Source organism: Danio rerio, chromosome 1, assembly GCF_052040795.2.
Source record: "Danio rerio strain M-AB ecotype USA chromosome 1, GRCz13ab, whole genome shotgun sequence".
Classification (NCBI taxonomy): Eukaryota; Metazoa; Chordata; class Actinopteri; order Cypriniformes; family Danionidae; genus Danio; species Danio rerio.
The window spans coordinates 46,780,340-46,808,310 of NC_141021.1; the positions used below are offsets into that span (position 1 = coordinate 46,780,340).

Here is a 27,971-nt window from a genome sequence, read left to right on the forward strand (position 1 = left end):
GATGAAGAGATGCTCGTTTGAGGTGAGTATGCATTTTATTAGTCAACCTTCGTCCTCCTCTCCTCCGAATGGTCAAACACACGATCCCATCTGTCCCCATATGGCACTCATACGTCACAGAGCATGATATGTTAGCATATAGAAATACATATCCCCCTCTGGTTGTCTGTTATATAGAGTATTAGCTTCATATGAATATTGTATATACAATTGAAGTCAGAATTATTGGCCCCTCTTTATATTTTTTCCCTAATTTCTGTTTAACAGAAAGATTTTTTAACACCTTTCTAAACATAAGTTTTCATAAATCATTTCTGATAACAGATTATTTTATCTTTGTCATGATGACAGTACATAATATCTGACTAGATATTTTTCAAGATATTAGTTATCAGCTTAAAGTGACATTTAAAGGCTTAATTAGGTAGGTTCGGGTAATTAGGCAAGTCATTGTATAACAGTGGTTCGTTCTGTGGACAATCGAAAAACATTAAGGGGACTAAAAATTTTGACCTTAAAATGTTTTTGAAACAATTAAAAACTGCTTTCATTCCAGCCAAAATAAAACAAATAAGACTTTCTCCAGAAGAAAAAATATTACAGGAAATACTGTGAAAATTTCCTTGCTCTGTTAAACATCATTTAGAAAATAATTGAAAAAGGAAACCAAAATTCACAGAAGGGCTAATAATATTGACTTCAACTGTTTATTGACAGCTCCTACTTTCTCATATGCTCATAAAAATGTGCCTTTTCCAGATATGCATCTGTATATATGCTGCATTTTTATTCATTCATTTGATTTGTGTCGTACTCGAGCACCATAAATGGAAACTATACGTGCAACCTGTGAACGTTTTACAATTTACCACACTGCACCTCATAAAGTGTCTGCTGCTAGAATGATTGAAGCCACGACTCTGCTCCCACACTTCCTTCCTCTTTCCCCCTCAGGCATTAATGCTGGATCCTGCGGATGGACTGGATCTGAGGGGTCTGGCAGTGGGAGCCCCAATCTTTCCAGTGCTGGTAGTCTCCGCTGTGCTTGTCACACTCCATAATGTACTGCTGTCCTCGATAGCCGGGGTACTCGTAACACACAAAGCTGCGGAGGATGGACAGCAGAAGTGTGAGACAGAAGAAAAACAACAACTTGGAAATGAGGATGTAGCGACTCAATACAAAATGGCAAGCTGTCAGCAAAAGAGTAAAAAAAAAGTGATTTTTCATAATAATTTTTGATAAGCAACAGATTTAGCTATTAACTTAATTAGTTAATTTAATTCCTAGAGTTTATGGGTAGTTACTACACTGCAAAAATGCTTAGAAACACAGCTGTTGTTGAGGAATGTATCTACATGGTTCTGTTTAATACTAGGGTTGCACTTCACTTTTAGATATTCGCTTGCGAACGTCCCTAGCCACTTCCCTACAACTATACCATTGTTATAATTCTTTAGTTGACATGCATAGTGGCTCAGTGGTTAGCACTGTCGCCTGACAATTTGCCGTAAAAATTAATTGGCCATAGGTATGTGTTTGAATGAGTGTGTATGGATGTTTCCCAATACTGGGTTGCAGCTGGAAGGGCATTCGCTGTGTAAAACATATGCTAGATAAGTTGGTGGTTCATTCCGCGGTGGCAATCCCTGATGAATAAAGGAACTAAGCCGAAGGAAAATGAATAAATAGTTGCTAATAGTCTAATACTGGCCTGTTTAGCTAGAAACAAAACAAGTTGCTAGGGTGCTATCAACATGACTTGAAATTGGTTGTTAGGGTGTTTTATGACTGGTATGTAGTTGCTAGGGTGTTTTGTGTGATCATATGTGATTGCGTACCAGCCCAAGCGCAAGAATCAGATAAAAAGTGTATTAAAGTCGTTAATTTAAACATTAGAACTTGCTTCTTAACTAGACTTGGGGGTCGCACACCGGATGCACCGCACCACACAGCACCATGCATTTTAGAATTTTAAACAAAAATTTCTATCAGGGTACGCACACCAGCACAGCATGTCAAAGGCTATCTGCGGCGCCCAGCTTTAACTCAGGGCACTGTTCATATTTCTGCAGCGCCATCTGAATAGTTTCATTTTAAATAACATTTGAACGTGTGCATCTGGTGTGTGACACTTCCAACTGTACACACGATCCGGCGCGTCGCAGAGTGGTGGACCTGGTGTGCGACATGGTTTCGGCTGACAGAGCGTATGGCTTTTTTTAAGACTCGAGCGAACAGTTTGCACAGCACCACGTTTGATTTGAGTTGAATATAATTCAGTTTGAAGAGATTTTGTACAGACATCTGTACAGACGCCTGTACAGACATCTTTATGATCCGTCCATGCGTGATCATCATAGAGATAACCAGAGGATCAACAATTCTTGGCTAGAAATTGCAACAGCCGTGGGAACATAAAAAAGTTTTTGTTAAAACTTTTATGTAAAACTTGAAAGATAAGTTTGTTAAAGCCAAAAAGAGAGGCCAAGGGAAGAGTAAAGACCCATGTGGTTTTAATACACAATTAAAGAATCTGTTTTTCCACTATTTATAGGTTTTACACTGATGTATATATTACACTTTTAAATGTAAACAATGCAATATTTACAAAACTAAAATGAATTAACAAATTATTTCTTTGATATGTCTCTATGTTTACAATATAATAATGGCCGGTTTTTCTGGGCTTTATTGGTGATAATGGTCAGGAATGTCGGACCATTATTGCCTTTTTAGCATATCAGCAGAGGACACAAACTTGCCAGACAGTAATGTGTAAATTGTTAAGTAGGTTAAATAAAAAAAAAAACTTTAGATTTTCAGTAAGTGTATTTTTTATTTTTATTTTTTGCTTTTACTCTTGCCATAATAAAAACATATCTGTAGATCAGCCCATGCTCTGTTATAAGTAATATTTGAATACACTTGGAAGGTGGAACTGTCTGAGATATGAACAAAAGCAAGTGATGCATCAAAGTTTAATAAAAAAATCTTGAATGGTTATAAAAATCGTTATAATCATTAAATTAATTTATAAAAATAATTAGTTTAAAAATCTTGAAGGATATTAATGATTTGACGTCGTTCCAGAAAATTTCTACTTCTCTGTTTATTTGTCTGATATTACCGGGGGTTTCTTTTGACGCATCCGATGGACGCTACGCTACCATGATGCCCCACGAGAGAATTCTTTTTTTTTTTTTATTGATACATGAATGACGTTTACAAAATATTGCCAGAGGTGTACATTAAAAAAAAAACGAAAAGCATAATAGAGTTATATGAAAGCACTAAGACTCAATAGGTAAAACAACATGAAATAAAAAAAGAAATAATACAAATAATGCTATGCCTTGCTAACGCACAATAACTTAAACACGTCGAACAAATACACAGTTTTAACAGCTTTTTTGTTTGTACTCTCCTTAATGGTATTTATATCTAGTGCTTTGGCTAATTGGTGAAGTTTTTTTCCCTCTCCGCTGTCGCCACTTGCTTGCATCGGTAGAGCTACGCATCGATGGATTTACTCTCCAGTGTTAAGGCCATCAGTAGTGATTATCAAAATACACTGAACTGAGCTGAACTGAACTTAAACACTAAATACTGAACTACACTGTTCCAATTTACTATAACCATTTATGTAAAGCTGCTTTGACACAATTGTAAAAGCACTATATAAATAAAGGTGAATTGAATAGTTCTTTAAGTACCACTGAGAGAAGAGGTTTCTGACTGCTAAATTTACAATGATGAATATGAAACTTAGAAAGGATAATCAAAAGATTAATAACAAGCTTTATTTTCCAACTTATCATAGTAAAAAAAAAAACAGAAATAACATTCATAAAGTAAAAGAAAATTTGACAGCTCTTTATCATTTATAAATGTAGATATCTTCCATCATAAACATTTTGTATGCTAATAAATATGAGGTTCTGCTTTGGGGTATAATGAACAGAATGAACAACGGACATCCCTGTCTTCAATAAATCTGGTTAAAATGCTTAACAGGGTAAAATTTGTGTAGTATCTTAAATGAGATTTTTATTTATTTTATTTGTAATTAGATATTTATTAGGTAATATGGGTTATACCCAAACGTCCTCCAATCCAAAAAAGAATTCATGAATGAGTGAAGCAACGCAACTCATGCGAATAGGTCACGTAATGATGACAAAATGGCGGATGTAGTATGTCCGAGTTCCATTCATACCACTCACATTCATACATTTTCTAATGGTCGAGTAGTATGTTTAAATTCATATGCAGTACCTACTAAGTAGTAGGCAGTTTCAGATGCATGCCTTTGCATGTTTAAGTACATACCAGTTGCTAGATTATTGTAGATCAGGGGTGTCCAAACTCGGTTCTGAAGGGATGATGTCCTGCAAAGTTTAGTTCCAACCCCAATTAAACACACAGGTATACTAGAAACTTCCAAGCAGGTGTGTTGAAGCAAGTTGAAGCTAAACTATGCAGGACACCGGCCCTCCAAGGACTGAGTTTGGTAACCCCTGTTCTAGATGGTTAGTAGTTGCTTGCGTTTTATGTATAGTTACATACTAGCACAAATAAACTTCTAGCTTATTCTGGCTTCTCATAGTAACAGAATTAACAAGACGTGCATTTTTCAAAAGGAAATGGGAGCTGCTTATGTCTGTGCAAGAGTTGCTTCCAATTGCTGAGAGATTTCGTTGGTATTAAGATTTCATTACTAGGCGATAACCTAGTCCATGTGATGTATGCAATTTATATCATCTGCTTATAAATTATCACTGTGTTAAATTATCAGGTTCCTGTGATGACGTGCGCTGAAATGCTAACAGATGTGGCGGTCGCAGGTCTTGTAAGTAATGCTGTTGTGTAATGATCTGAGTGTATCTGGTGTTACACGTGAGGAATGTGCGGTCAGAGATATTTTATTTCTGACAGTATGTTGCACTAGACTGTTTGGTGAAAGCACAATCATTAACACTTACAAACACACGGACTGGATACTGAGAATTGTGAGCTAGTGATGCTGTCGTTTGTGTGTGTGTTGTCAGCACAGCTGTTAAGCATGAGCAGTTTGCAGTTGAGGAGAACAGTAGTTTGGCAGCGATGGTGTTTTTGTGGAGCGTTACTCACGCGCCGCACTGCACATGCATGGAGCCCACTTGCTTGTCGCACCAGCCCATGGCCTGCAGAGATGGGTAGTCATCACACAGCTCTACACTGCGGCCCATGAAGTTCTCCTTCTCAAAGATGGTCATACGACTGTCCTGGTGGACCTACAAATGGAGAGACAGAGATTGAAGGAGAAGTGGAGGAAAGAAATGGAGGTAAGAAAATATCTACACCGAAAACAATGATTCAAAGATGATTCCTTTAACGTACTTTTAGTTAAGTGGTCGTAAACAATTTATTTGAGCTGAATTTAAACAAACAAAATAAGTTGATCATAACTAAATTTAATTTGTTTAAATTCAACACATTTAAATTGTTTGTAACAATTTTTCAGACAATATTTTTCATTGTAGGTTGTTTAATGATGTTTTTTAAATAAACATAATATTTACAGTGAATTCAGAGGACACTAAATGCATCATCTACACTGTAAAATGCAACTTAATTAATTAATTAGTGAGTAAACCTGTTGCCTTTAAGTTGACTTTACTTGAATATGCTCTTGTTTTGGAAATGGACTCAGATTAGTTTTATCATTTTTGAATCCATTTAGCCAATCAGCAGGGGCCTCATGTACGAAGACTTGCGCTGAATTCATACTAAAACATTGCGTGCGCTCAAAGCTGTAAATGTGCATACACAGTAAAAAAATTCAGATTTCTGAAACACTGCGTACACGGAATCCCAGGCATATTTTCTTTGTGCAACCAAATTAACATGAAACTGAGCGCACGTGCACGAGCGCAAACCCCTCCTTGGCTCCTCCCCCATATAAATATGGTAATGACTCTACTTAACTAAACTAAACTAAAAAGCTATGGCAAAAGCAAGCAAGAAGAGAAACTTCACAGAATGTGAATTGGAGGTGCTGCTATCAGAGGTAGACCGGTGAAAAACTGTGTTATTTGCAAGTTTGTTCTCCGCAATTAATAACAAAAGAAATAAAAAAAATTGAGTGGGAAAGTTTAGCTGATGCTGTTAACAGAGTGGGGTCTGAACATCGCACTGTGAGTGAATTAAAAAAGGAATGTTCCGATGTAAAGATGCAGGTTAAGAGGAGAACAGCGGCGCACCGTCAAAGTGTGGACCAAACAGGTGGGAGAATAGGGGATGCTAAACTAACACCCTTTGAGGAGAGAGTTCCCTCAATTGTGGACTTTACTATCTGAAGTAGTATCCGTGTCTGTGGGAGACACAGATGTATTAGAGGAAAACTTTGTTAGGGTGGCATGGCAGCGTCCCTCCGCTCTTATCAAGGCAGCCCCACTGGCATTTCAGCTGCCCAATCACCCGCTCTACAACTGACCGAGTGCCTGCCACTTTTGAGCTTCATCCCAACCATGCTGTTAGTGAGGATGAATTAATCATGGGTTGACCAAGGCCACCTTGCTACAATATTTGTTAAGTGCAATTGAGCATCACATAGTATTTGCACATTTATTGAATGGAAATGTTTCTGATTCACGTATGCAAATGCATTCTCAGATGGCGCCTTTATAGCAATGTGGGTGCAGTCGATCGCTCCGATTACATTGGGAAAACTGCCGATCGCTGCAAGTTGCACTTTAATGTTTGGCTTGTTAACTGCATTGTATGGAAACCTTATATACCTTCTAGACATGCGGATGATCCCGTTCCATACAGCTGCCATTGCACGGCTCAAAGATACTTTGCAGTGTGCAATTTAACATAATTGCCTCTGGGAGTCGCCAATGGAAATAAAACAAAGACACACAAGAAATGCACGTACGCCAGACATGAAGTTGGCGTGGACCAACGCACATTCTCACATTAATTTCATCGTTAGTAAATCCAAACGCGAGCGTGAAATCTGCTGTACACAAAGTTTTTGTGCGTACACAGTGTTGATACATGAGGCCCCAGGTCTGGTGGGAGCACTTTTAGCTTAGCTTAGCATAAATCATTGAATCGGATTAGACCGATAGCATTTTTCTAAAAACATCTGAAAATTTAGCAGTTTTAATAGTTAAATTGTGTTTTAATACTAACAGAAAATTAAAAGTTGTTATTTTGTAGGTTGATATAGGAACTATTTTCTCGTTCTGGCGAAATTATCAAGGAACTTTGCTGCTGTACCATGGCTGCAGCAGGCACAATAATTTTACGCAAAGTCTGTTCACCAACATGGACCATGCCACACTCTCAGCTAGACTATTGTAGGGACGAAAGGGATGGTAGGGGAACAGTGGCATGGTTGATCGGGCGTCCTGTGATGATGCTCAGAGTGGGAGTATCGGCCCTTGTAATATTTTGGTAGAGTGATTTGACCCCCTCATTCAACCAGGAAGGGAAAAGAGGGATATATGATTGTCATTGGGAGGCGAGAAAATAGAGTGAGGTAGGGTGGGTTCGAGAGAACGAGAAGAACAGTGCTAGAGGACTTGTCTGCCTTAAGTTTTTAGGGTGTAGGTGATTGGTTAAGTAGACAAAGTGGGGCGGGGTTTTGCTACCAAATAGTCTCCAGCTTGGTAACTAGACAACAGCGCTGCATCAGAAGTGTTTCCTGCCATAAATTGGCTAAATGGACAAAAAAATGGAAAAGCTCAACTATTTAACTCTAGTTGACTTGTAAAATTTCCAAAAAAGTTGGAGTTTTGAAAGTTTATAAATCAATTGTAACGTAGTTCATTGGTAGTATTTTTTCTACTTTGCATGTCTATAGTGGATACTGGTTTTCATCAATCTTCAAAATATCTTCTTTTGTGTTCAACAGAAAAAGAAACCAACTGGAACCAGCTATCACTTCATTCGAGAAAAGTCTAAATGGCAATCCTTGATGAAATCTGGTGAACAGGTTTGTGGTTTTCATGTAGTTGTGTGTAAAATGTGATAATGCGGATTTTTTTCTTTCATAACATTCCTTAACAATCAAAATGTATTTTTATCAGAAATACAAAATGAAAGCATGATCATTCCTTAATGGATACTGATTCTGGAATGCATACCTGGCAACCGAAAGATTGCTGAAATTGAGTAAATTCATCTGAGGGCACATCATGTATTAAATGAGTGTGACATAATTAGGGCCACATCTGAGAGAGGTACTTAAAAGTATTGTTTGGTGTGGGTAAAGTCAGTCAGGGAGTCATGGTGTGGCAGTGGGTAGCACAATAGCCTCACAGCAAGAAGGTCACTGGTTCAAGCCTTAACTGGGTCAGTTGGCATTTTTGTGTGGAGTTTGCATGTTCTCCCTGTGTTCGCGTGGGTTTCCTCCGCGTGCTGCGGTTTTTCCCACAAGTCCCAAGACATGCGGTATAGGTGAATTGAATATACTAAATTAGCCATGGTGTATGCATTAGTGTATGGGTGTTTCCCAGTGTTGGGTTACAGCTGGAATGGCATCCGCTGCTTAAAACATATGCTGGATAAGTTGCCGGTTCATTCCACTGTGGTGACCCCTAATTAACAAAGAGACTAAGGTGAAAAAAAGGTAAATGAATGAATGTTGCATAGTGAATGTAGATTCTGGAATGCATACTTGGCAACCCAAAGATTGCTGAAATAAGTAAAATCATCTGACGGCACATCATGTATTAAATGAGTGTGACAATTTAGGGCCACATCTGAGAGAGGTATTTAGAAGTATTGTTTGGTGTGAGTAAAGTCAGTCAGTACATTAACGAGTATGATGGATTTACAAGTTTGTGTATCTCAAAATATGCCAAACCTTTCCCTTTGTGGGAATACAGCAACTGACTCTGATTGGATGTAAAGGATGGGCTATCCTTATTATTATTATTTAACCTGGCAACCCTGCCGGGAAATCTCCTGTTGTTAGCTGTTTGTCAGTGATGTGGTATTTTATGTATTTCATTTCAATTAATTTTTACATACTGAATATATTGTGAAGGGTCAGTTGGTTTTGGCACATTAGTTTGCAGCTGCTACGTTTTTATTACGTTTCTTATTCCTTGTTGCAAACTTGATGCTAAGCCAAAATCGTCTATCGTATTCTGCTTCCTGGAATTGGCTCTTTTTCTATTTCAGTCAAATTCATTCATTGCATTGGAGGAGTGTGTGAGCGCTTGGAGTAAGTGTTCAGCATGTGTTCACACACTCACAGCGCTGCAGATGGGGCGCAGGGACATCATCCTCTCCACATGGTAGCCCAGATTGCCGCTGTAGGCATCCCACTGGGGGTATTCTCCTTTCTCCAGGACAAACTGCTGCCCCTGGAAGTCATGGTGCTCATATCCCACCCAGCTGCACACAATCAGAATCAAAACTTTTTCACCTGCTCAAAGGTTTGGAATGAGTGAAACATTAGAAAACTTGTTTATTTCCGACAGCATACTAATGCACTTATTTGATATCAATTTAAGGATTGTTTTTAATCATTAATCATCTGTGGAATCTTTCATTTACACAAGATCTTTTTTATTGGATTAAAAAAAAAAAGTAAATTTATGATGTTCTTCACACACAAGAAAAATCCTTATTTTGTTAAGAACTCATTATAAACTGGCCAAGAGTAGGTTTTGTTTTCTTGCTGCGCATACATGCTAACACATTTGAACCTTTATTTTTAATAGTTTAGCATTAAGTTATTTGATTCATTTTTTAACATGAGATTTCTATGCCCTTCAAGGCCTCATTTATTTGGTTAAAGGACACCTATTTTACCCCTTTTTCAAGATTTAAGAGTCTTTTGTGTCTCCAGAATGTGCCTGTTAGGTTTCAGCTCAAAACACTCATCAGATTATTTTTTATTATACATTTTTTTTTAATCTGGGAAATTTGAGATGTTACAACATTGTAGCTGTTTTTGTTGCCTGTGCCTTTAATGCGATTAAGCTGGTTCTCCCCGCCCATCGTTCCCATGTGCGTGTCAGAGCCATAGCCTTCACGTAAATAAACAGCACAGTGACAGACAAGAATGAAGCAGATCTCCCGTCCTATAGTAAGAACTTTCCCAACTGTTATTTGTTATATTTGTTGTGGAGGTAATTTGTGCGATGATGAGGCACACACAATGTTGTTATAAAGATTGCTCGCATGCACGCACATGCACACACACGTTTAGCTTTGCAGTGTTTTTGCACGGCAAATGTGACAAGATACACGTTAAGATTCACTGCTGTATGGAGATCCGTTATGTAAATGTACACAATAAACCTGATTTAACGTCCCAAAACTGGAAGCTTCTTCTTTTAAAATTGGACTGACGTGCAGCTGTGGTGATGAATTACATAGCGATTTTACTCTCTTCATTACAAGCATGCACTGTTTTAAAAATTACAACGTTAAAACTCATTCACAGTGAGCTGAACAGATCTTTTAATCTCAGTTGCTATGCTCACGTCCAGTCTTGTTGATATGATTGTATGTGTTACTACGGAGGCATGTTAATACGCAGCTGTCAATCAATTCAGTGGGTGGGGAAACTACACTCCTACGTCACGTTGCGGTAGGCCTCAAAATGGGAGGGATTCGGGTTCTATTTTAACGTCAGGAAACTTTAAAAATAGAGACTTATTGTGTTTCTGTCACTCCAATATGACTGTAGACACAAGATGATTTTCATCGTAGATGCCCTTTAACAATTACAAAATAATATTCATTCATTAATTTTCTTTTTAGCTTAGTCCCTTTATTAATCTGGGGTCGCCACAGCGGAGTGAATCGCCAATTTATCCAACATGTTTTACGCAGCAGATGCCCTTCCAGCCGCAACCCATCACTGGGAAAACAAAACAATATATAATAATAAAACAATATATAAATAATATAGTTATTATTAATTCTAATTGGTAATATTGTTAAACATTACTACAATTTTAATGCCCTGTTTACTATTTTAATAGACTTTAAAATTTATATTTTAAAACATATTTTATTCATGCGAAGGCACTATTAAAATGACAGATTCTTTCTCAGGATAAACGGTTAAATAAAGAACTTTAAGAATAAAAAACAAGGGATAGTTCACCTAAAAATGGTGTCATAATATTCTCATGCTTGACTATTTCCAAACCTGTTTGAGAATCTTTCTACTGGTGAACATTTTTTGAGAAGATCATGTGCTATGATTGATCACGGCTGGTCCTGCATCAACAATCATTGATAAACCAATCAGATGAATCCAAGCCTTAAATAAATAGCTCTTACCTCCATTCTCTTTGTTTTTCTATCCCCTATCCACCCCATCACCCCCTTTCCTCCTACCAGGGGCAACTTGATCTCAAACCTGCTTCTAAGCTATACAACCAGGTGGGAGCCCGAGGCTCAAGTAGCTCTGAGCTCAGGGTTCTCTCCCGGGACAGCATGCCAAACCTGCTACTAATTTCAAGCCATAGCTAAGTGTGAACTCTTGTAAGGCGATATTTAAAAAAAAATGCTGGTCATTTTTGCTACTGGAAGTCAATGAGTGCCAGCAAATATGTTTTTTGTGTTCAACAGAAAAAAAGAATTTCATATTCATTTAAAACACGTTTTGGGTGAACTATCCCTTTAACATTAGTGGAACCTTGTAGTTACATAAAGTTTTTGTACAATAAAAAATGTAATTATTCATAAAATGATTATGATCCTTTGGAAAGCTGTAAACATATTTTAATGAACGTTAAAAAACTTTAGGTGTGGGATTTTTTTTCTTCCTAATAATCTATAAATACATTATGACAAAACTAATTACAAAACTACTTTGCATTATAGCAGCTTGGTCATAATTTATTACTCCTCAAAACACATTTTAACAAATCGTCTCAAGTTGAAACACTTAAAAAGCTTTCAAAACATCTGAAAGTGTAATTTCCGTACTAACTGTCAAGATTTTGCAATCATTAACACAGAGTGGGCGACTCACGCGCCGCTCTCCACACGGATAGAGCGGATGTTGTCAAACCCACGCTCCTGGATGTTGCGGCACTCAGAGGTGAGCTCCTGACACTTGCCTTGGAAATGCTCCTGCTCGAACACGGTCACCTGAAAACACACACACACACACGTGCACATGCCACGGTTTCATTCTCTAATTTGGAGAAAGTTGAAATCTGAAATCTCTCTCCTACACAATCCTCTGCTGTCCTCTGTCTTATAAATAATACACAATTCTTTGGTAAATGAGCAGCAGAAACTATCCAGAGCATTCATCTACACACAACTGTCTCAAAATCTACTGCAGCAGAAGCCTTTGTTCAATTATTGATAGCTAGGTGCCTTGTTTCTTACTCTCAGACAAAGAATCAATAGCTTGTTTCTTACTTTTTTATTTTTGCGTCTCAAAAGAGAGAAAGAGAGAGAGAGAGCGGTCAGAGTTTCTTACCTTAAAGCAAGGAGCCATGTCAATGCCGGATGCTGATGGGTTTGTTTGGATGGCAGTAACTCTGTTCATCTTTTTTTCTGCACAGAAGGAAAGACTTGAAAACTTCTTCAAATGCATTTCACTATCAGTCGAACTATAGTTAAGTTGAGTGCTGGTATGGTGTGTGACGTACGTTTGGGCAGATGCACAGTCCTAAAGCACAGCTGAGCTAAAGTATTCATCATTTCTGTAATGTATACTGCTACGGCAATGCTTTCAATGCTTTTGTAGACTATCACTCTGTAGTTTTTCATACAAGAATTGGCATTGCTTCATTTAACAACTGGCAAAAGTGATGTTTGTTGGCCTTCGGTGATGTGCTTCAAATTCCGGAAGTACTTTAGTTTGCAGTGCAAGATGTTGAGACGTGCTTTGGAATAAATTTAAAGAACACAAGAGTCATTTTGAATTACATGAGAGAGATGTTGCAGAAGTCTGTCTGTCTGAGTAACTTTTGAGTTACTTTTTCATACCTATCTAAGGCTTTATCTCTTTCAAAACTTGCAGTGTTTCTTTTTTTTTTTTAAATAGAGGAGCTCTATGAGTATGCCGACAAGAAAATGAATGAATGAATGATTGAAGTATATTATCTTTCAATTTCTAAATCTGTTTAGTGACTAAAATATTATTTTAATAAATATATATTTTTTATAAATCTGTTTTGTTTACAATGCACAAAAATTAATTGCTTATATTCATTAAGAACTTGATAAAATATTCATTTTCAAAAAGGGGTAGTCAATTCTACTTAGCATTGTATATATGTATATATAGGTATATGTATATAAAAATCTCTTCGTTAAATAGAAGTTGGGAAAAGAATTAACAGGGGGCTAATAATTCTGACCTTAACTATATGTATGTATGTATGGATGGATGGATGCATGTATGGATGTATATATAAAGTATGTATGTATGTATGTATGTATGTATATATATATATATATATATATATATATAAATGAATATATATATATATATATATAAATAAACAATTATTAGCCCCCTGTTAATTCTTTCCCCAACTTCTTTTTAACAAAGAAATTTTTTAAACACATTTCTAATCATAATAGTTTCAATAACTCATTTCTAATAACTGACATTAAATAATATTTTACTAGATTTTTAAAGAATCTTCTATACAGCTTAAAGTGACATTTAAAGGCTTAACTAGGTTAATTAGGCTAGCTAGGCAGGTAAGGGTAATTAGGCAAGTTATTGTAAAATGATGGTTTGTTCTGTAGACAGAATAGCTTAAAGGGGCTAATAATTTTGACCTCAAAATGCTTTTTTGAGCAAATTGTCTTGCTCTGTTAAACATAATTTGAGAAACATTTAAAAAAAAAAGAAAAAAAAAACATCATCATTAGTCATCATTAGTATCTTAAATATAAGATCATTAGTTACTTATACATTTTGAGTTATTACATTGCTGTGAGTTCTGTTAACTTAAACACAGTGAGCCCAAACAACTATATAGCTACTCAAATGGTTCGGTATTGCTTCTAGCATTAGAGCTAAGTGAACACAAAGAATATGATTCATTAACAATTTCTCATTCTATTTGAGTTCTGCTTAACAAAATAGTTTTATGAGTTACCATAACTCTTTGTCGTTGAGTCAAAGTAACTTGTTAAAAATGTATGTTAAACTAACTTATTTCATTTAGTGATTTTCACTGTTAGATTTTAGTATATAAATATATAGTTTTGTAAATTGTCAATTTCAAATATAAAGGTCACAGGAAAAGCGTCCAGAGAAGCCTTTTTTAATGAAATGTTCTTTAGAGAACCATTTTTAAGTGTGGAGGACATTTGAACAAATCTAAAGCTTTTCCCAATATAATGAACTTTTTGTGGAATAGAATTGATAAGGTTTCAACCATCCAAGACTATGAAGAACTTTTCATTTTTAAGAGTGCATCTGACTGAAGAACATGGTCATATTTATATTGATTAATACATTTAAATAATTTAATTAATCTAAATTACTTATTTTTTTTCAAAATTAAATAAATCTAATTAATTAGCCTTTCCTTATCTTACCTGAATGTCCACTTGTCCTACTTTACAGTGATGCCCGTCGTCAGTCCCGTTTGTCCAGAAGTTTTATGTTTATTTGGCGCTTCTGTTTTATAGCGACAATCACAGCTGGTTGCACGTCGTGGAGCTGAAACTGATGGAAAGGCCTTGTGAGAGTGTATGTGTGTGTGTGTGTGTGTGTGTTTGGGTATGTTTGTGAGATCATTCTCTTCATTGTGAGTCCAGAGTAGCTGAGCATTTTGCTCAGTCAGCTCATTGGATTTGATGGAGCCGCGAGTGAGTGTGTGCGTGTGAATGCAGACGCGTTGAGCTGCACAATGAATGGCTGTATTCCTATCGGTCAGCACTGTGCATCGTATGGTACACAATGAGCGGCCTATAGGTGGAGAATACAGGGATTTGACCCACTGCATACAGTGGACGTCCTCTCTTTCAAAATCCCAGAAACATGTCTGTGGTTTGTCTGCTCTTTTAAGGTTTGGACAGCAGCCATGACAGATGTAACACAACGTGTGCGAGGAAACAATGGGAACCAAAGTTTTAATGTGCATTTTTTTTCACTTTGTTGATGTACAATGATTACATTTGGTCACTTTTTATGTTTTAAATGAATATTTTTGTTGGCCTCGCAGTTTAGAGATGGTTAGTGTGATTTTACCAAGTAGGACATGTAAATGGTGGTTCCTTTTTATTAATATTTTATACATGGAACTTCGCCTGTGTTATGGCACCTTGCTGCAATTTTAGTTTCCCTAAATGGGATAATAAAGTTGAGACTGAGTCTGATTATCTGCATAATATTAAGATATTAACTATTTATAAGCAGTTATAAAGTATGATCCTATTCTGCATGCCTAATCCTACCCAAAACCAAACCGACTTCTGCCTTACTAACTATTAATAAACCGCTAATTATTACTTTATTAAGCTAGTAGTGTCAGTTTAGGTTTGCTAATATCGTGATTGGGACCTAAACTAAAGTGTGACCATACTTAAGTGTTACAATATTACCTTTATGAAATAAAGTTTTGAATTAAAAACTGTAACCTATTGTCATTTATTAGGTAAATAACGAATTGAGCAGCACTTCCAAATTTTCTCAGTCAGATTTTGGCCATTTGAATATTAAACAATTAAAATATAAAAATAGTATTAATAATGTAGAGCTTGACGATTTTTCCAGCCTCTCTTGTAAAAAGTAAATCCATCAAAATTCGTGGATAACAAGAAATAGCCTAATTAGTTTTACAATTTGGTCATTTTTGTTCTTTCAAGAATAAGTTCCAAGATTTAGAATAAAAGTTCCTTGTAAATAAGGAAAGTGAAAGCGAAAAGTTGACTTCACTTTCATCAGATTAAGCTTTTGATGGGTTATTTTCCCAAATTATGATGTCTTAGCAGTCAAAATAAGACAAATGAGCTAAAGTTTGGGACTAATTCTAGAACTTTGTTGGGGGGATCTACTCTTTCAAACTACCCCTGGCTATGTGCCTGGTTTAACATCTATGCTGATCCTGGAGCAACATTTATATCAGCCATTCACAATTAAGGGATAAGTTTAGAGTTTTTATTAAGATTATAGTTTCCCAGAGATGGGTTGCGGCTGGAAGAGCATCCGCTGCGTAAAAACGTGCTGGATAAGTTGGCGGTATTTATTCCGCTGTGTCGACCCCGGATTAATCAAGCGACTAAGCCGACAAAAAAATGAATGAATGAATGAATTAAGTTTATAGGCTTACATTTAGGGTTATATGCTTCTAAATTATTGTTATCCAACTATTATTGCCCTGATTTTGGGATTATTTTAGGGTTAGGTTTACCCTAGCTTAGGTTTAAATCACACGCCTACAATTGCTTGTCTATATCTGCACAAAAAAACAACAGGTTATTTAACCCAGTTTTGGGTGTAATAGGAACTAACCTATCTCCTGGGTTATTTATTTTAATTCAATTATTAAGCCAGAATTTAACTCAATGTTTAGGTTAGTCCATATTTTCAATAGTATCTGGATGCAACCTTTTATGATGCAAGCTGAGATTGCATCACTCAGCGATGCAATGTCAGACACAATGCACTCAAATGGAGCAAGTGACGTCACGATGAGGGGTAGGGTTATGGGTGGGGTAAGGTGAGCCCATTAAAAGCATTAGATGCAGCTCAGATTGCACTGCACCAGGTCTGCATCCAGACCCCTTTCCATATTTTACTTAATTTGAGCTTAAATAACCCCGCATTTTTAAAAGTGTGTTTACTATGTAACCATTAAAATCTTACATGAATATGCCATATTTTTTTATCTTTAAGACAGGAATACATTTTTTATGTAATAGCACATCTATTTTGTTATAATTATGGACATTTTTTTTATATACTGCCATCATCAACATGGCTGCTTCGCACTTTATTTGACCCAAGATGGTGTTAGTGAGAGTGTTAGTGCACTATTTACTGCATAGTCTTGTAATATAAGACATAATAAAATTAAGAACTTCACAATGTTGCATAATTCATAAAGATGTGTTGAAAATTAGTTAATTTATACACAATATATAAATTTATATTTTTATTGTAGTCAATAACAACCTTAATATGTATTTTAGATAACATATTCTGACTTTTGTTTTACTTTCAGATATAAATTTTTTACTTTTTACTCTTTTGGTTTTGGTTTGCACTGGCTGCCAGTTGCTGCTCGCATCAAATTCAAAGCTCTGATGTTTGCCTACAAAGTGACTTCTGGCCTTGCTCCTTTTCATCTGCTCTCACTTCTGCAGATCTATGTGCCCTCCAGAAACTTGCGTTCTGTGAATGAACGTTGCCTCGTGGTTCCATCCCAAAGAGGGAAGAAATCACTCTCGCTCACGCTCACGCTCAATCTGCCCAGTTGGTGGAATGAACTCCCTAACTGCATCAGAACAGCAGAGTCACTCGCTACTTTCAAGAAACGACTAAAAACTCAACTATTTAGTCTCCACTTCACTTCCTAATCTGCAATTGCCTCTTTGAATATCACACTAACTGTACAAAAAAAAAAAAACTAATACTACTATTACTTCCCTTCTTAGACTTTACAGACCTGAAACTTGCCTTTAGTACTTATTCATTGTTGCTCTTAGTTTTGTAAATTGCTTCCTTGTCCTCATTTGTAAGTCGCTTTGGATAAAAGCGTCTGCTAAATGACTAAATGTAAATGTAAATGTAAAATTCAGAAGTGTGCATGGATCAGAAATGATTTTACCAGACATTTACGCTAAATTACCGTCATCTTTTGGTGGAATCATTTACTTTCCAGCAGTAATGATGGTTATGCTTTAGGGACAGCTCCTTAACCCCCTTTGAACATTTAAAAAAAATAAAAATTCACAAATGATGTTTAACGGAAAGGAAATTTTCACAGTATGTCTGATAATATTTTTTCTTCAGGAGAAAGTCTTATTTGTTTTATTTCAGCTAGAATAAAAGCACTTTTTAGGTCAAAATTATTAGCCCCTTTAAGCTATAACGTGTTATCTTCTCTCCGTAAACAGGAGGCTAATAATTCTGACTTCAGCTGTATATTAACTAATTTTCATCAAAATCAGTATGAATTATGCAACATGGTGAATTGCTTCATTTTATTATGTCTGATATTATAAGATGCAGTAAATAGTAAACTAACACTCTCACCAACATCATCTTAAGTCAAATAAAGTAAGAAGCAGCCATTTTGATGATGGCAGTATATATAAAAAATAAATGTCCATAATTATAACAAAATAGATGTGCTATTACATAAAACATAATTCCTGTCTTAAAGATTTGAAAATTATTCATATTTATGTCAAATTTTAATGGTTTTATAGTAAACACAAGCAATCACTGAAGGCGGGTGTGATTTTAAACCAATCCCTACACTGTAAAAGCCAACAGTCAACTTTATCAAATGAAATGAGTGTAGTTAACTCAAAATTGACTGAAAGTTAATTCCGCTCATTTGAAAAGAGTTTTGAACTCAGTGTTGAAGGTAATGAGTAAATTAAACACCTCAGCACTTCTACTTAAATGGCGTAAGTTCACAGTACTCGTATAGATTTGTTTTTTAACTCAAATTGTTTGTAGCAATCCGTTTTCTCAAGCAGTTTGAGTTGCATTAACTTATTGGGTTTTACAGTACTCAGTTGATTTGAGTTCTCTTCATTTATCAGGTTTTACTGTGCTCAAATTGCTTTGTTTACGCAAATGGATTAAGTTCACAGTACTCATTAGGATAAGTTTTTGAACTTAAATAGTTTGTTGCAATCGGTTGCCTCAAACGGTTTGAGTAACCTAAACTTTTTGGATTTTACAGTGTAGGTAAAGCTAACCCTAAATTATTCCCAAAGTCAGGGCAATAATAGTTGGATAACAATAATTTAGAAGCACACAATGCTAACTGTAAGCATATGAACTTAATATAAACTCTAAACTTATGCCTTAAATGTGACTGATAGAAATGTTGCTCCAGGATCAACATACCTGTAGATGTTAAACAAGGCTCGTGGCCAGGGGTGGTTTGAAAGACTAGATCCCACCAACAAAGGTCAAGACTTTGTCCCAAACTTGAGCTCATTTGTCTCATTTTTACTCCTAAGACATCATCATTTGGAAAAATAACCCATCAAAAGCTGAATCTGACGTAAGTGAAGTCAACTTTCGCTACTGTATTGTTGTTAAGTAGAGAAAACATTTTATTTAGAACCTTTATTCTAAGTCTTTGACCTAATCCTTGAAAGATTTGAAAAATGTAAATACTAATAAGGGTATTTGTTGGTATCCATGAATTTTCAAATGTACTTTTTACAAGAGAGACTAGACAACTCGTGTGAGATACGGTCCGGATGGCATTGCCATTTTGAACGTGTAATAACGCCTATTCACCTTCTATCTACATATTTTGTGACTGGGTGTCAAAGTTTGCATTTCACGCAAGGGATATGCTTCTATAAACTATTTTAAATATACATTTCTTAAGCCAACAGTAATGCTCACCCATGAAGATGAAGTTTTAATTGGTGTGCTTTTGCTGCCATAAACTCCCGCAGTTGGCAAGACGGTTGCCAGAGTTTTAACACAACATATGGGCTGCATAAGCAGGTTAGTGTACTTTGTAAATGAAACAAATAAAAACTTTTATTGGCAGCTTTCATTTTATGAAACATATAAATTAGGAATAAGTTTGGAAATGTGCCACATTTTCTATTTGGTTGATCAGGGTTTGGCTTTGATGCTCCATTACACTGACAAACGTGATTTAATTCTGTCGGTTTTACAGTAAGTGCCAGGGAAACAGGCTAATGTGCTTTCAACATGAGACAAACTCATGATGAGCTGCTGGCAGCAAATGCATTAGGCTCTTACCAAAAACATCTAATAGAAGAGTGGCATATATTTCAGCCTTCAGTACATAAATGAACATGCACATAATCATGTTAATTTTGCAGTTTTTCATTTTATAATGTTGTAAAGTTTCAAAACCGGTCATTTGTATATATATTAAAATAACTTCTTAGGTTTTAAAACTAAGTATAGTGTCCTCTGTCTCTTTCTCTGTGTCTGTGTGTTTGATGATGGGGTGATTTCTTTTCTGTGTGTGGGTTGGTGAGCTCAGCGAGTTTGTTTCTGTGGGCCTAATCCCCCCATGCTGGGCGCCAGCCTATAAAAGGGACACATGTTTGCTTTCAATACACACGCTGACACGCTGATTGAGACAGACAGCGGCTACTGACTAACACACAGGTAAGAGACTGGGGGTCTGTGAGCAAAAACTAACCCACATTTCATCGATCTGGTTGCATAGACTATAGATGAAAAAAAAAACAACAACAACATGGGTTGTGTAAGAAAATCTCTTAACAGCTTTGACATTAGTCATCAAATAGAAAGCAATTAAAATGGAATCCTTTTATTTATGATCAAGATTACTGTAACCTTTTAGTCATGATGGTAAAAAAAGAAAGAAACTGATGTTAATATAAAGAGTAAGAGGGATAGAAAGAAATGAGTTTATTAAATATAAAAACACAGAAGCTATTGATGTGAGCATTTATCGGAAAACAGTTACGTTTTGGGCTCATTTATCATCTTACACTGCAAAAAATGCTTTTATTTGTCTAGTTTTAGTCTAAAAATTCTTAAATTAAGAAGATTTTTTTAGACAAGAAAAAAATATTGTTTTCAAAAAATAAGTACACTGTAAAACCCAAAAAGTTAAGGTAACTCAAACCATTTGAGTAAACCGATTGCAACAAAGCATTTAAGTTCAAAAACTAATCTTAATGAGTACTGTGGACTTAATCCATTTGAGTAAACAATGCACTTTGAGCACAGTAAAGTAGTACCCGATAAATAAAGAGAACTCAGACCAACTGAGTTCTGTAAAACCCAATAGGTTAAGGCAACTTAAACCGTTTGAGGAGACTGATTGCTACAAACCATTTAAGTTAAAAAATAATCTATATGAGTACTGTGAGCTTAATCCATTCAAGTTAATGAGGTATTCTCATTACCTTCAATACTGAGTTCAAAACTTTTTTTAAGTGAGTAAAATTAACTTTCAGTAAACTTTGAGTTAACTACACTCATTTCATTTGATAAAGTTGCACTGAAAAAAGTGTTGCATGCAGAACTGTTGCAAACAATTTATTTGTGTTGAATTTAAACACAGAAATGAAGGTTAATAATGTTCAACTTAATTTGTTTGTTTAAATTCAGCCCACATAAATTGTTTACAACCATTTAACGTAAAAATTGAGTAAATCCAAGGAATAATCTTTGAATAATTTTTTTTTCAGTGTGACTGTTGGGTTTTACAGTGTATGTTTCAAACCTTAAGTAGGTTAAATCAAAGTTTTTCTTTTCTTTTTTTAATAATCTCCCAATGACTTTGTTAGTAAGATAATCTTGCTTTAGTTTGGAAAAGGGATTATTTGACTTACTCTATTGGCTGATTATTCAGCTTGTTTTATGAAAATATTTTTTGCTCATCTAGAAGCTGCTTTTTAATTTAAGTCTTTTTATATATTTAGACTAAAAGCAAGAAAGAGAGAAAACTCAGAAGAAAAATATTTGAAGAGTTTAGATGCAAAAGCCTCTGCATTTTGTTTTTAAATTAGCATTTTTTTCAGTATCCTGTGTTTATGACCAGTTATTTCACTTTTATGGTAATGAATCGGTCGTTTTCAGTGCCTTTAAATAGAAATAACTGAACAAAAACATAGAGGCTGAGAAAAATGCTCACTTTAGAAGAAAATTCGATGGTGCATAGAGGCTTTTGCATCTTTAACTCTTCATTTTGAGACCCAATATACAGTTGAAGCCAGAATTATTAGCCTCCTTGAATTATTAGCCCCCCTCAATATTTTTTTCAACACATTTCTAAACATAATAGTTTTAATAACTCATTTCTAATAACTGATGTATTTTATCTTTGCCATAATAACAGAATATAATATTTGACCAGATATTTTTCAAGATACTAGTAATTAGTTTAAAGTGGCATTTAAATGCTTAACTAATTAGGTTAACTTGGCAGGATAGGGTAATTAGGCTAGTTATTTTATAACGATGGTTTGTTCTGAAGACTATCGAAAAAATATAGATTAAAGGGGATAATAATTTTTACCTTAAAATGATTTCTAAAAAATTCATAACTGCTTTTATTCCATCCGAAATAAAACAAATAAGACTTTCTCCAGAAGAAAAATTTTATCAGACATACTGTGAAAATTTCCTTGCTCTGCTAAACATCGTTAGGGAAATATTTAAAAAGAAAACATTCAAAGGGGGGCTAAAAATATCGCCTTCAACAGTATGAACCCAAATATTTTTGGTAGAAGGCATCATAGTTAAATCAAGCAATTATGCCATTTTTCCTCAGATACTTTAGAGGTCCCATATGTTTCCCTCTAATGGACCACTTTGTCATTTATGTGTAAATTAGTCATCACATAATAAGCATTTCACATCTAATCGCTATTGTACAAGTGTTTCGCCAAGTAAGTGTGGGTGAAGAATTCATCCATGGGCTATAAATATACTCAATGATTTGTGAAAATGGGACTCAATAACTGCTTTGAGCAATATTTAGTTCTTGACATCACTTCATGTGCAACAATAGATATTTCCAGCAAGGAGGCTGCTGATTATTCACGTTTCTCCAACTCATGCGTATGCTCTCCTTTTTTTGTAGTCATCATGTCCACTGGTGGAGAGAAGTCCAAGCCTGCCTCCCAGCCTGATGGGAAGGCTGCTCAGACCCAGAAGAAAACCGAGATGGGCATGGGAAACTACAAGGTAGAGTATTTACAGATGCATAAAGTTAAAGATAAGCATGTCAGTAACCATAGAAATAGATGTGGGTGTTGTGTTCGTGCAGTATTTTTAAGCTAAGCTAAACTATAAACTGACCCCTTTAATTAATAGTAGCTTCTCTGCTCTTTCAGATGTACGTGTTTGATCAGGAGAACTTCCAGGGTCGCATGATCGAGATCTCCAACGAGTGCATGAACGTGTGTGAAATGGGCATGGATAGAGTGCGTTCCCTCCGCGTGGAGTGCGGCCCGTGAGTGTTTAGATCGTACTTACCAATGAGCGATGTACCAATTGTTCTGCGTTTCAACACGTTCTTCATTTATGTAGTTGGGTTGGCTGGGAGCAGATGAACTTCTGTGGAGAGATGTACATCCTGGAGAAGGGTGAATATCCCCGCTGGGACTGCTGGAGCAACTGCCACAGAAACGACTATCTGCTGTCCTTCAGACCTATCAGAATGGTATTCATCTCATATATTCAGAATACACAGTTCTGGGATTCTTTTAAAGGGGTCATGAAGTGAGAAACCAAAATTCCCTTGATCATTAGATATTTGAGCTCATAATATTATAAAAACGTCCTGTAAGTTTCAGAACTCAACACTTTATGGTTCCTCTAAAATCAGCTCATAATGAAGGCAGTCTGACAAAACAACAGGTTCTGGAATGTTCTACTTTATGATGTAATAGCTTGGAAAAGCTCCGCCTCTGCAGAAAATCCTTGCTTATTTCTATCTCACTGCCTGTTTTGTTGTGCAAAACTGTTTCAATCAGAGTAGTGGGCGTTTACTTATCCGTCTACAGTTGGCCACGCCCATTCACACTTTGCATTCTAATGAAGGAGTCAAAAACAGCACTCAAAATAGTCCATAACTTCTATATAATAATGTTTTTTGATGTCAAATTTTGATAACATTTTAAGTAGACTTATAGAGAACACTATAAAATAAAAATAAAAAGTAATAATATCAGGTTGGATCATTGGGTCAAATTGAAACCCAGCCTATCCCCTATATATAGAAGTGTTAAAACTAATTAATAAAAACATTTGCATGAATGAATTCAGTGTGATAAATCTGGTTCCTAAGATTTCCTATGTTTCCTACACTCAAAAAATGATGTTTGCTGTTTGTCCATACTACTTATTTATAATGAGCTGAAAAAGCACAATTCTTGAGGTTTTATGGGGACAACGTAATTGTTTTATGTTCAATCCACTTAAACTTAATTTCTTCATGTTGTCTCAACAAAAATCGATTGTGAGGAGCCTATCAATTTTTACAATGTATCTCATGATAACCAAATTCATAAAAATGTCAAAAACATAAACTAAAAATGAAAACTAAAATGTCAATGATAAGTAATGCAAGTCTTCCAATATCTTTGAACTCTCCTTCCATCATATATCACTTACTATATTCATGAAAGTGGCTAAAAGATCAATAAAAACCTACAACAGAAAATCTAAATTTTTTTTAGTATACCTGAATTGCCTCTTCCTTCGCTTCTCACAGGACCCAGAAAAGCATAAGATCTGTCTGTACGAAGTTGGCGATTTCAAGGGCCGCAAGATGGAGATTATCGATGATGACGTGCCCAGCATGTACACCTTCGGCTTCACCGACCGTGTTGGCAGCATCATGGTCAGCTGTGGCACGTAAGTAATATCACACCCAGGAAATCAGAGTGCAAGTAGACTGTGATATCTGAGCATAAAAAATAGATTCGACAAGAGAGGGATACGAAGTGTGTGATCTATTAGTCATACACTCCGACCCACTGAGCTGAATGCAGTAGTGTGTCCCTAAACACTATCTTCTATGCAGTTTAAAGTTAGAAAAATTTGCTTATTTTTCGTCAGACAAATTTGACCTCACAGGACAATGTAGTTATTTTATGAGGTGGAGATTTTGTAGGAATTCATTTAACGTAGCAGTTATTGGACCACAAACTGATCAAAAACATACAAATATAAATGCATGGATTGTTGTGAAATTAGCCAGCAATCTGGCGACATTTTAAACTGATATGAACTTACGAAAGGTAAAATAGTTTTCCTGACATTGTGATTAATCTGTTTGTCCACCTTATAGCCTGTTTGAGAAACCTGTTTGAAAACAGTCATTACATTTGATCTAATTCCCATTACAGTCACTCCAAGCATATTCACCAAATTATTGTTAGCTTTATCTTGCATTGACAAGCAATATCTACAGTAACTTTGTACTAGTAACTAATTTTGCCAATAATTTCTTGTCTATGGCTTAAAATGTCAGCACAACTATGCCAACTAATGTACATTACAACATGCAAGAAAACTAATAGTATTGTAATGATAAAATGTGGGGCAATTTTAACCCAATTTTACATCAAATATGAACAAAGACAATTATTTAGTAAAACAATTGTTGAATAAATAAACCCATGTTGGTTTTGTCCATATTTGACAAAAATAAAAACAATACAACCCAGCATTTTTTATTATTTATTATTATTTTGTTAAAGAAATAAACCCACCAGTTGTATAACTATAAATAAGCAGCTAATTAGTAATTTATTGAGTTAATAGTCTTATTTAATGGTTTATTAACAGCCTCAATTGTACACAAAAAAATGACAATATTATAATGATAAAAATGTGGGTCTGTTTTAACCCAATTTTTGGTCAGATATGGACAATAACCATTATTGGGTTAAAATGTAGTTAAATAAATCAACCCACCAGCTGTATTACTTTTATTAAGCAGCCCTATAGTAGTTGTACAATAACATGCAGGAAATCTAACAAAATTGTAATAATAAAAATGTGGGGCAGTTTTAACCCAATTTAGGCTCAAGTATGGACAAAAACAATTATTTTGTACAATAAAAAAAAAAAAAGTTGAATAAATAAACCCACATTGGTTTTGTCTATATATGACCAACAAAACAACAACAATACAATCCAGCATTATTGATTGAGTTCTGATTTCATCTATTCTAAAATACAGATCAAATCTATTATTAACTCAATTATTTTGTTAAATAAATCAACCCACCAGTTGTATAACTATATTTAAGCAGTTAATTAGTAGTTTGAGTAATTAGTTTTAGTTAAGGCTTTATGAATAGCCTCAATTGTAAATTAAATTATGCTGGAAAATTAACAATATTATAATCATTAAAATTTGGGGGTTAAAATGGACAAAGATCATTATTGGGTAAAAACATTGTCGAATAAATAAACCAACCAGTTGTATAACTATTAATAAGCAGCTAATGAGTAGTTCATCAGTTAATAGTCTTAGTTATTGGCTTGCTAATAGCATGAATTGTACATTACAATACTCAAAAACACTAACAATATTATAATAATAAATATGTCGGCAGTTTTAACCTGATTTTGGCTCAAATATGGACTAAAATCTGCATTTTTAAAATAAATTTAGTTAAAATAAAAAATAAACCTACATTGGTTTTATCCATATATAACAAGAAAATTATAAATAAAAATACAACCCAGCCTTTTGTTTAGTTTCTGATTTGATCTATACTGAAAAACAGATAAAATCTGTTATTAATTCTATTATTTTGTCAAATAAATAAACTCACCAGTTGTATAACTATTATTAAGCAGCTAATTAGTAGTTTATTGAGATAATAGTCTTAGTTAATGGTTTGTTAATAGCCTCAATTATACATTAAAAAACTATAAATATAGTAATTATAAAAAAAAGTGGGGCAGTTTTAACCCGATTTTGGGTCAAATATGGACAAAAAACATTATTGGGTTAAAAAATGTAGTAGTTGAATAAATAAACCAACCTGTTGTACTTGTATTAATAAGCAGCTAATTAGTAGTTTATTGAGTTAATAGAGTAAGTTAATAGTTTGTTAATAGCACGACTTGTTCATTACAATATTCAGAAAAACTAACAATATTATAATTATAAAAATGTGGGGCAGTTTCAGCCCAATTTTTGGTCAAATATGGACAAAGACCATTATTGGGTTAATAATATAGTTGAATAAATAACCCTCCCTAAGATAAAATCTAATATTAATGATATTGTGAAAAATAAATGAAGAGTCTCTTCTCTGTACCACAGTTTTATTTATCATTCTCTGTTTCTCTCACCTTTTGCCACAGTTGGGTGGGCTACCAGTATCCTGGTTACCGTGGCAGCCAGTACCTGCTGGAGAAGGGCGACTATCGTCACTTTAACGAGTACGGCGCTCGCCATCCCCAGTTCCAGTCCGTCAGGCGCATCCGGGACATGCAGTGGCACCCAGACGGCTGCTACACCATGGCCACCAAGTGAGGGCTGGGGAGGACGAGAAAGAGAGGGAACAGGGGAGAGAGAAAGAGAGGAGGGGGAGAAGATGAAGCAGGGGGAGGGGGGAGGGCCAAGAAGGAGAGGAGGGGCGCACCGCCCGTATGAGTCATCCTGGACCAGAAACGGATGAAGGTCAGTCTGGTGCGGGCAGCGTGTATATCAGATGACTGTATGGCTTTTTCTTTCCCACCTCTTTATTTTCTCTCTCTCTAACTCTTCACCTTTTCTCCCATCTTTTTCTTTCTTCCCTCTTCCTCCTCTTCCTCATCCTCCATGCACTTTTCCCCTGAGGAAATCAGTCCATCACAATGAGCCTTAACTGATGGCTGACTCGTCTGGGTCAGGGATGATTGATTGATTGATTGATTGACAGGGGTGGGTTAGGGACCGGGCTGTGGGTGGCAGAGGAACGGGTGTTTTTGGCCAATAGGCCGTGTAAAACCTCCACATCCTTTTTGAACGGTAATAAAAGCGACTCTTGTGACCACTGTTATCCCCGCTGTCTATCTGTGTCCATGTACGCATTCACCACACACTGTGAATATATCAGGTTTCTCTAATCAAAACATTTCAAAGCTAGATTTTCTTTCAATCAAAGCAAAAGCACAATGTCAAAAGCAAACATTAATCATTTGTTATACTGCAACTTAGTGAAACCAAGATGCTAAACTGCAGAACATGTAGCACAAGATGCAAGCACATTCTGAGCACACTGATATAACAAACTTGGCCATAGTGTATGTGTGTTAATGTAAAAGTGCATGGGTGTTTCCCAGTACTGGGTTGCAG

The 27,971-nt window shown here is 35.6% G+C and overlaps 2 protein-coding genes across 2 annotated transcripts; one reads left to right on the forward strand and one right to left on the reverse strand.

The window, feature by feature from the left end:
• Positions 1 to 16: 16 nt before the first annotated feature.
• Positions 17 to 14,680, reverse strand: cryba1l2 (crystallin, beta A1, like 2). Its single transcript, NM_001005965.2, is given in 6 exon segments — positions 17 to 1,105; positions 5,134 to 5,276; positions 9,255 to 9,396; positions 11,999 to 12,117; positions 12,458 to 12,534; positions 14,542 to 14,680. Coding segments are annotated over 5 exon segments (621 nt in total). The 5' UTR covers positions 12,527 to 12,534; positions 14,542 to 14,680; the 3' UTR covers positions 17 to 957.
• A 5,564-nt stretch (positions 14,681 to 20,244) lies between these two features.
• crybb1l2 (crystallin, beta B1, like 2) lies at positions 20,245 to 27,675 on the forward strand. Its single transcript, NM_001100437.1, has 6 exons — positions 20,245 to 20,293; positions 22,746 to 22,849; positions 22,999 to 23,117; positions 23,195 to 23,327; positions 24,381 to 24,523; positions 26,996 to 27,675. Exons 2-6 carry the CDS (start codon positions 22,751 to 22,753, stop codon positions 27,165 to 27,167), a joined length of 666 nt encoding a protein of 221 aa, NP_001093907.1. The 5' UTR covers positions 20,245 to 20,293; positions 22,746 to 22,750; the 3' UTR covers positions 27,168 to 27,675.
• The last annotated feature ends 296 nt before the right edge of the window (positions 27,676 to 27,971 follow it).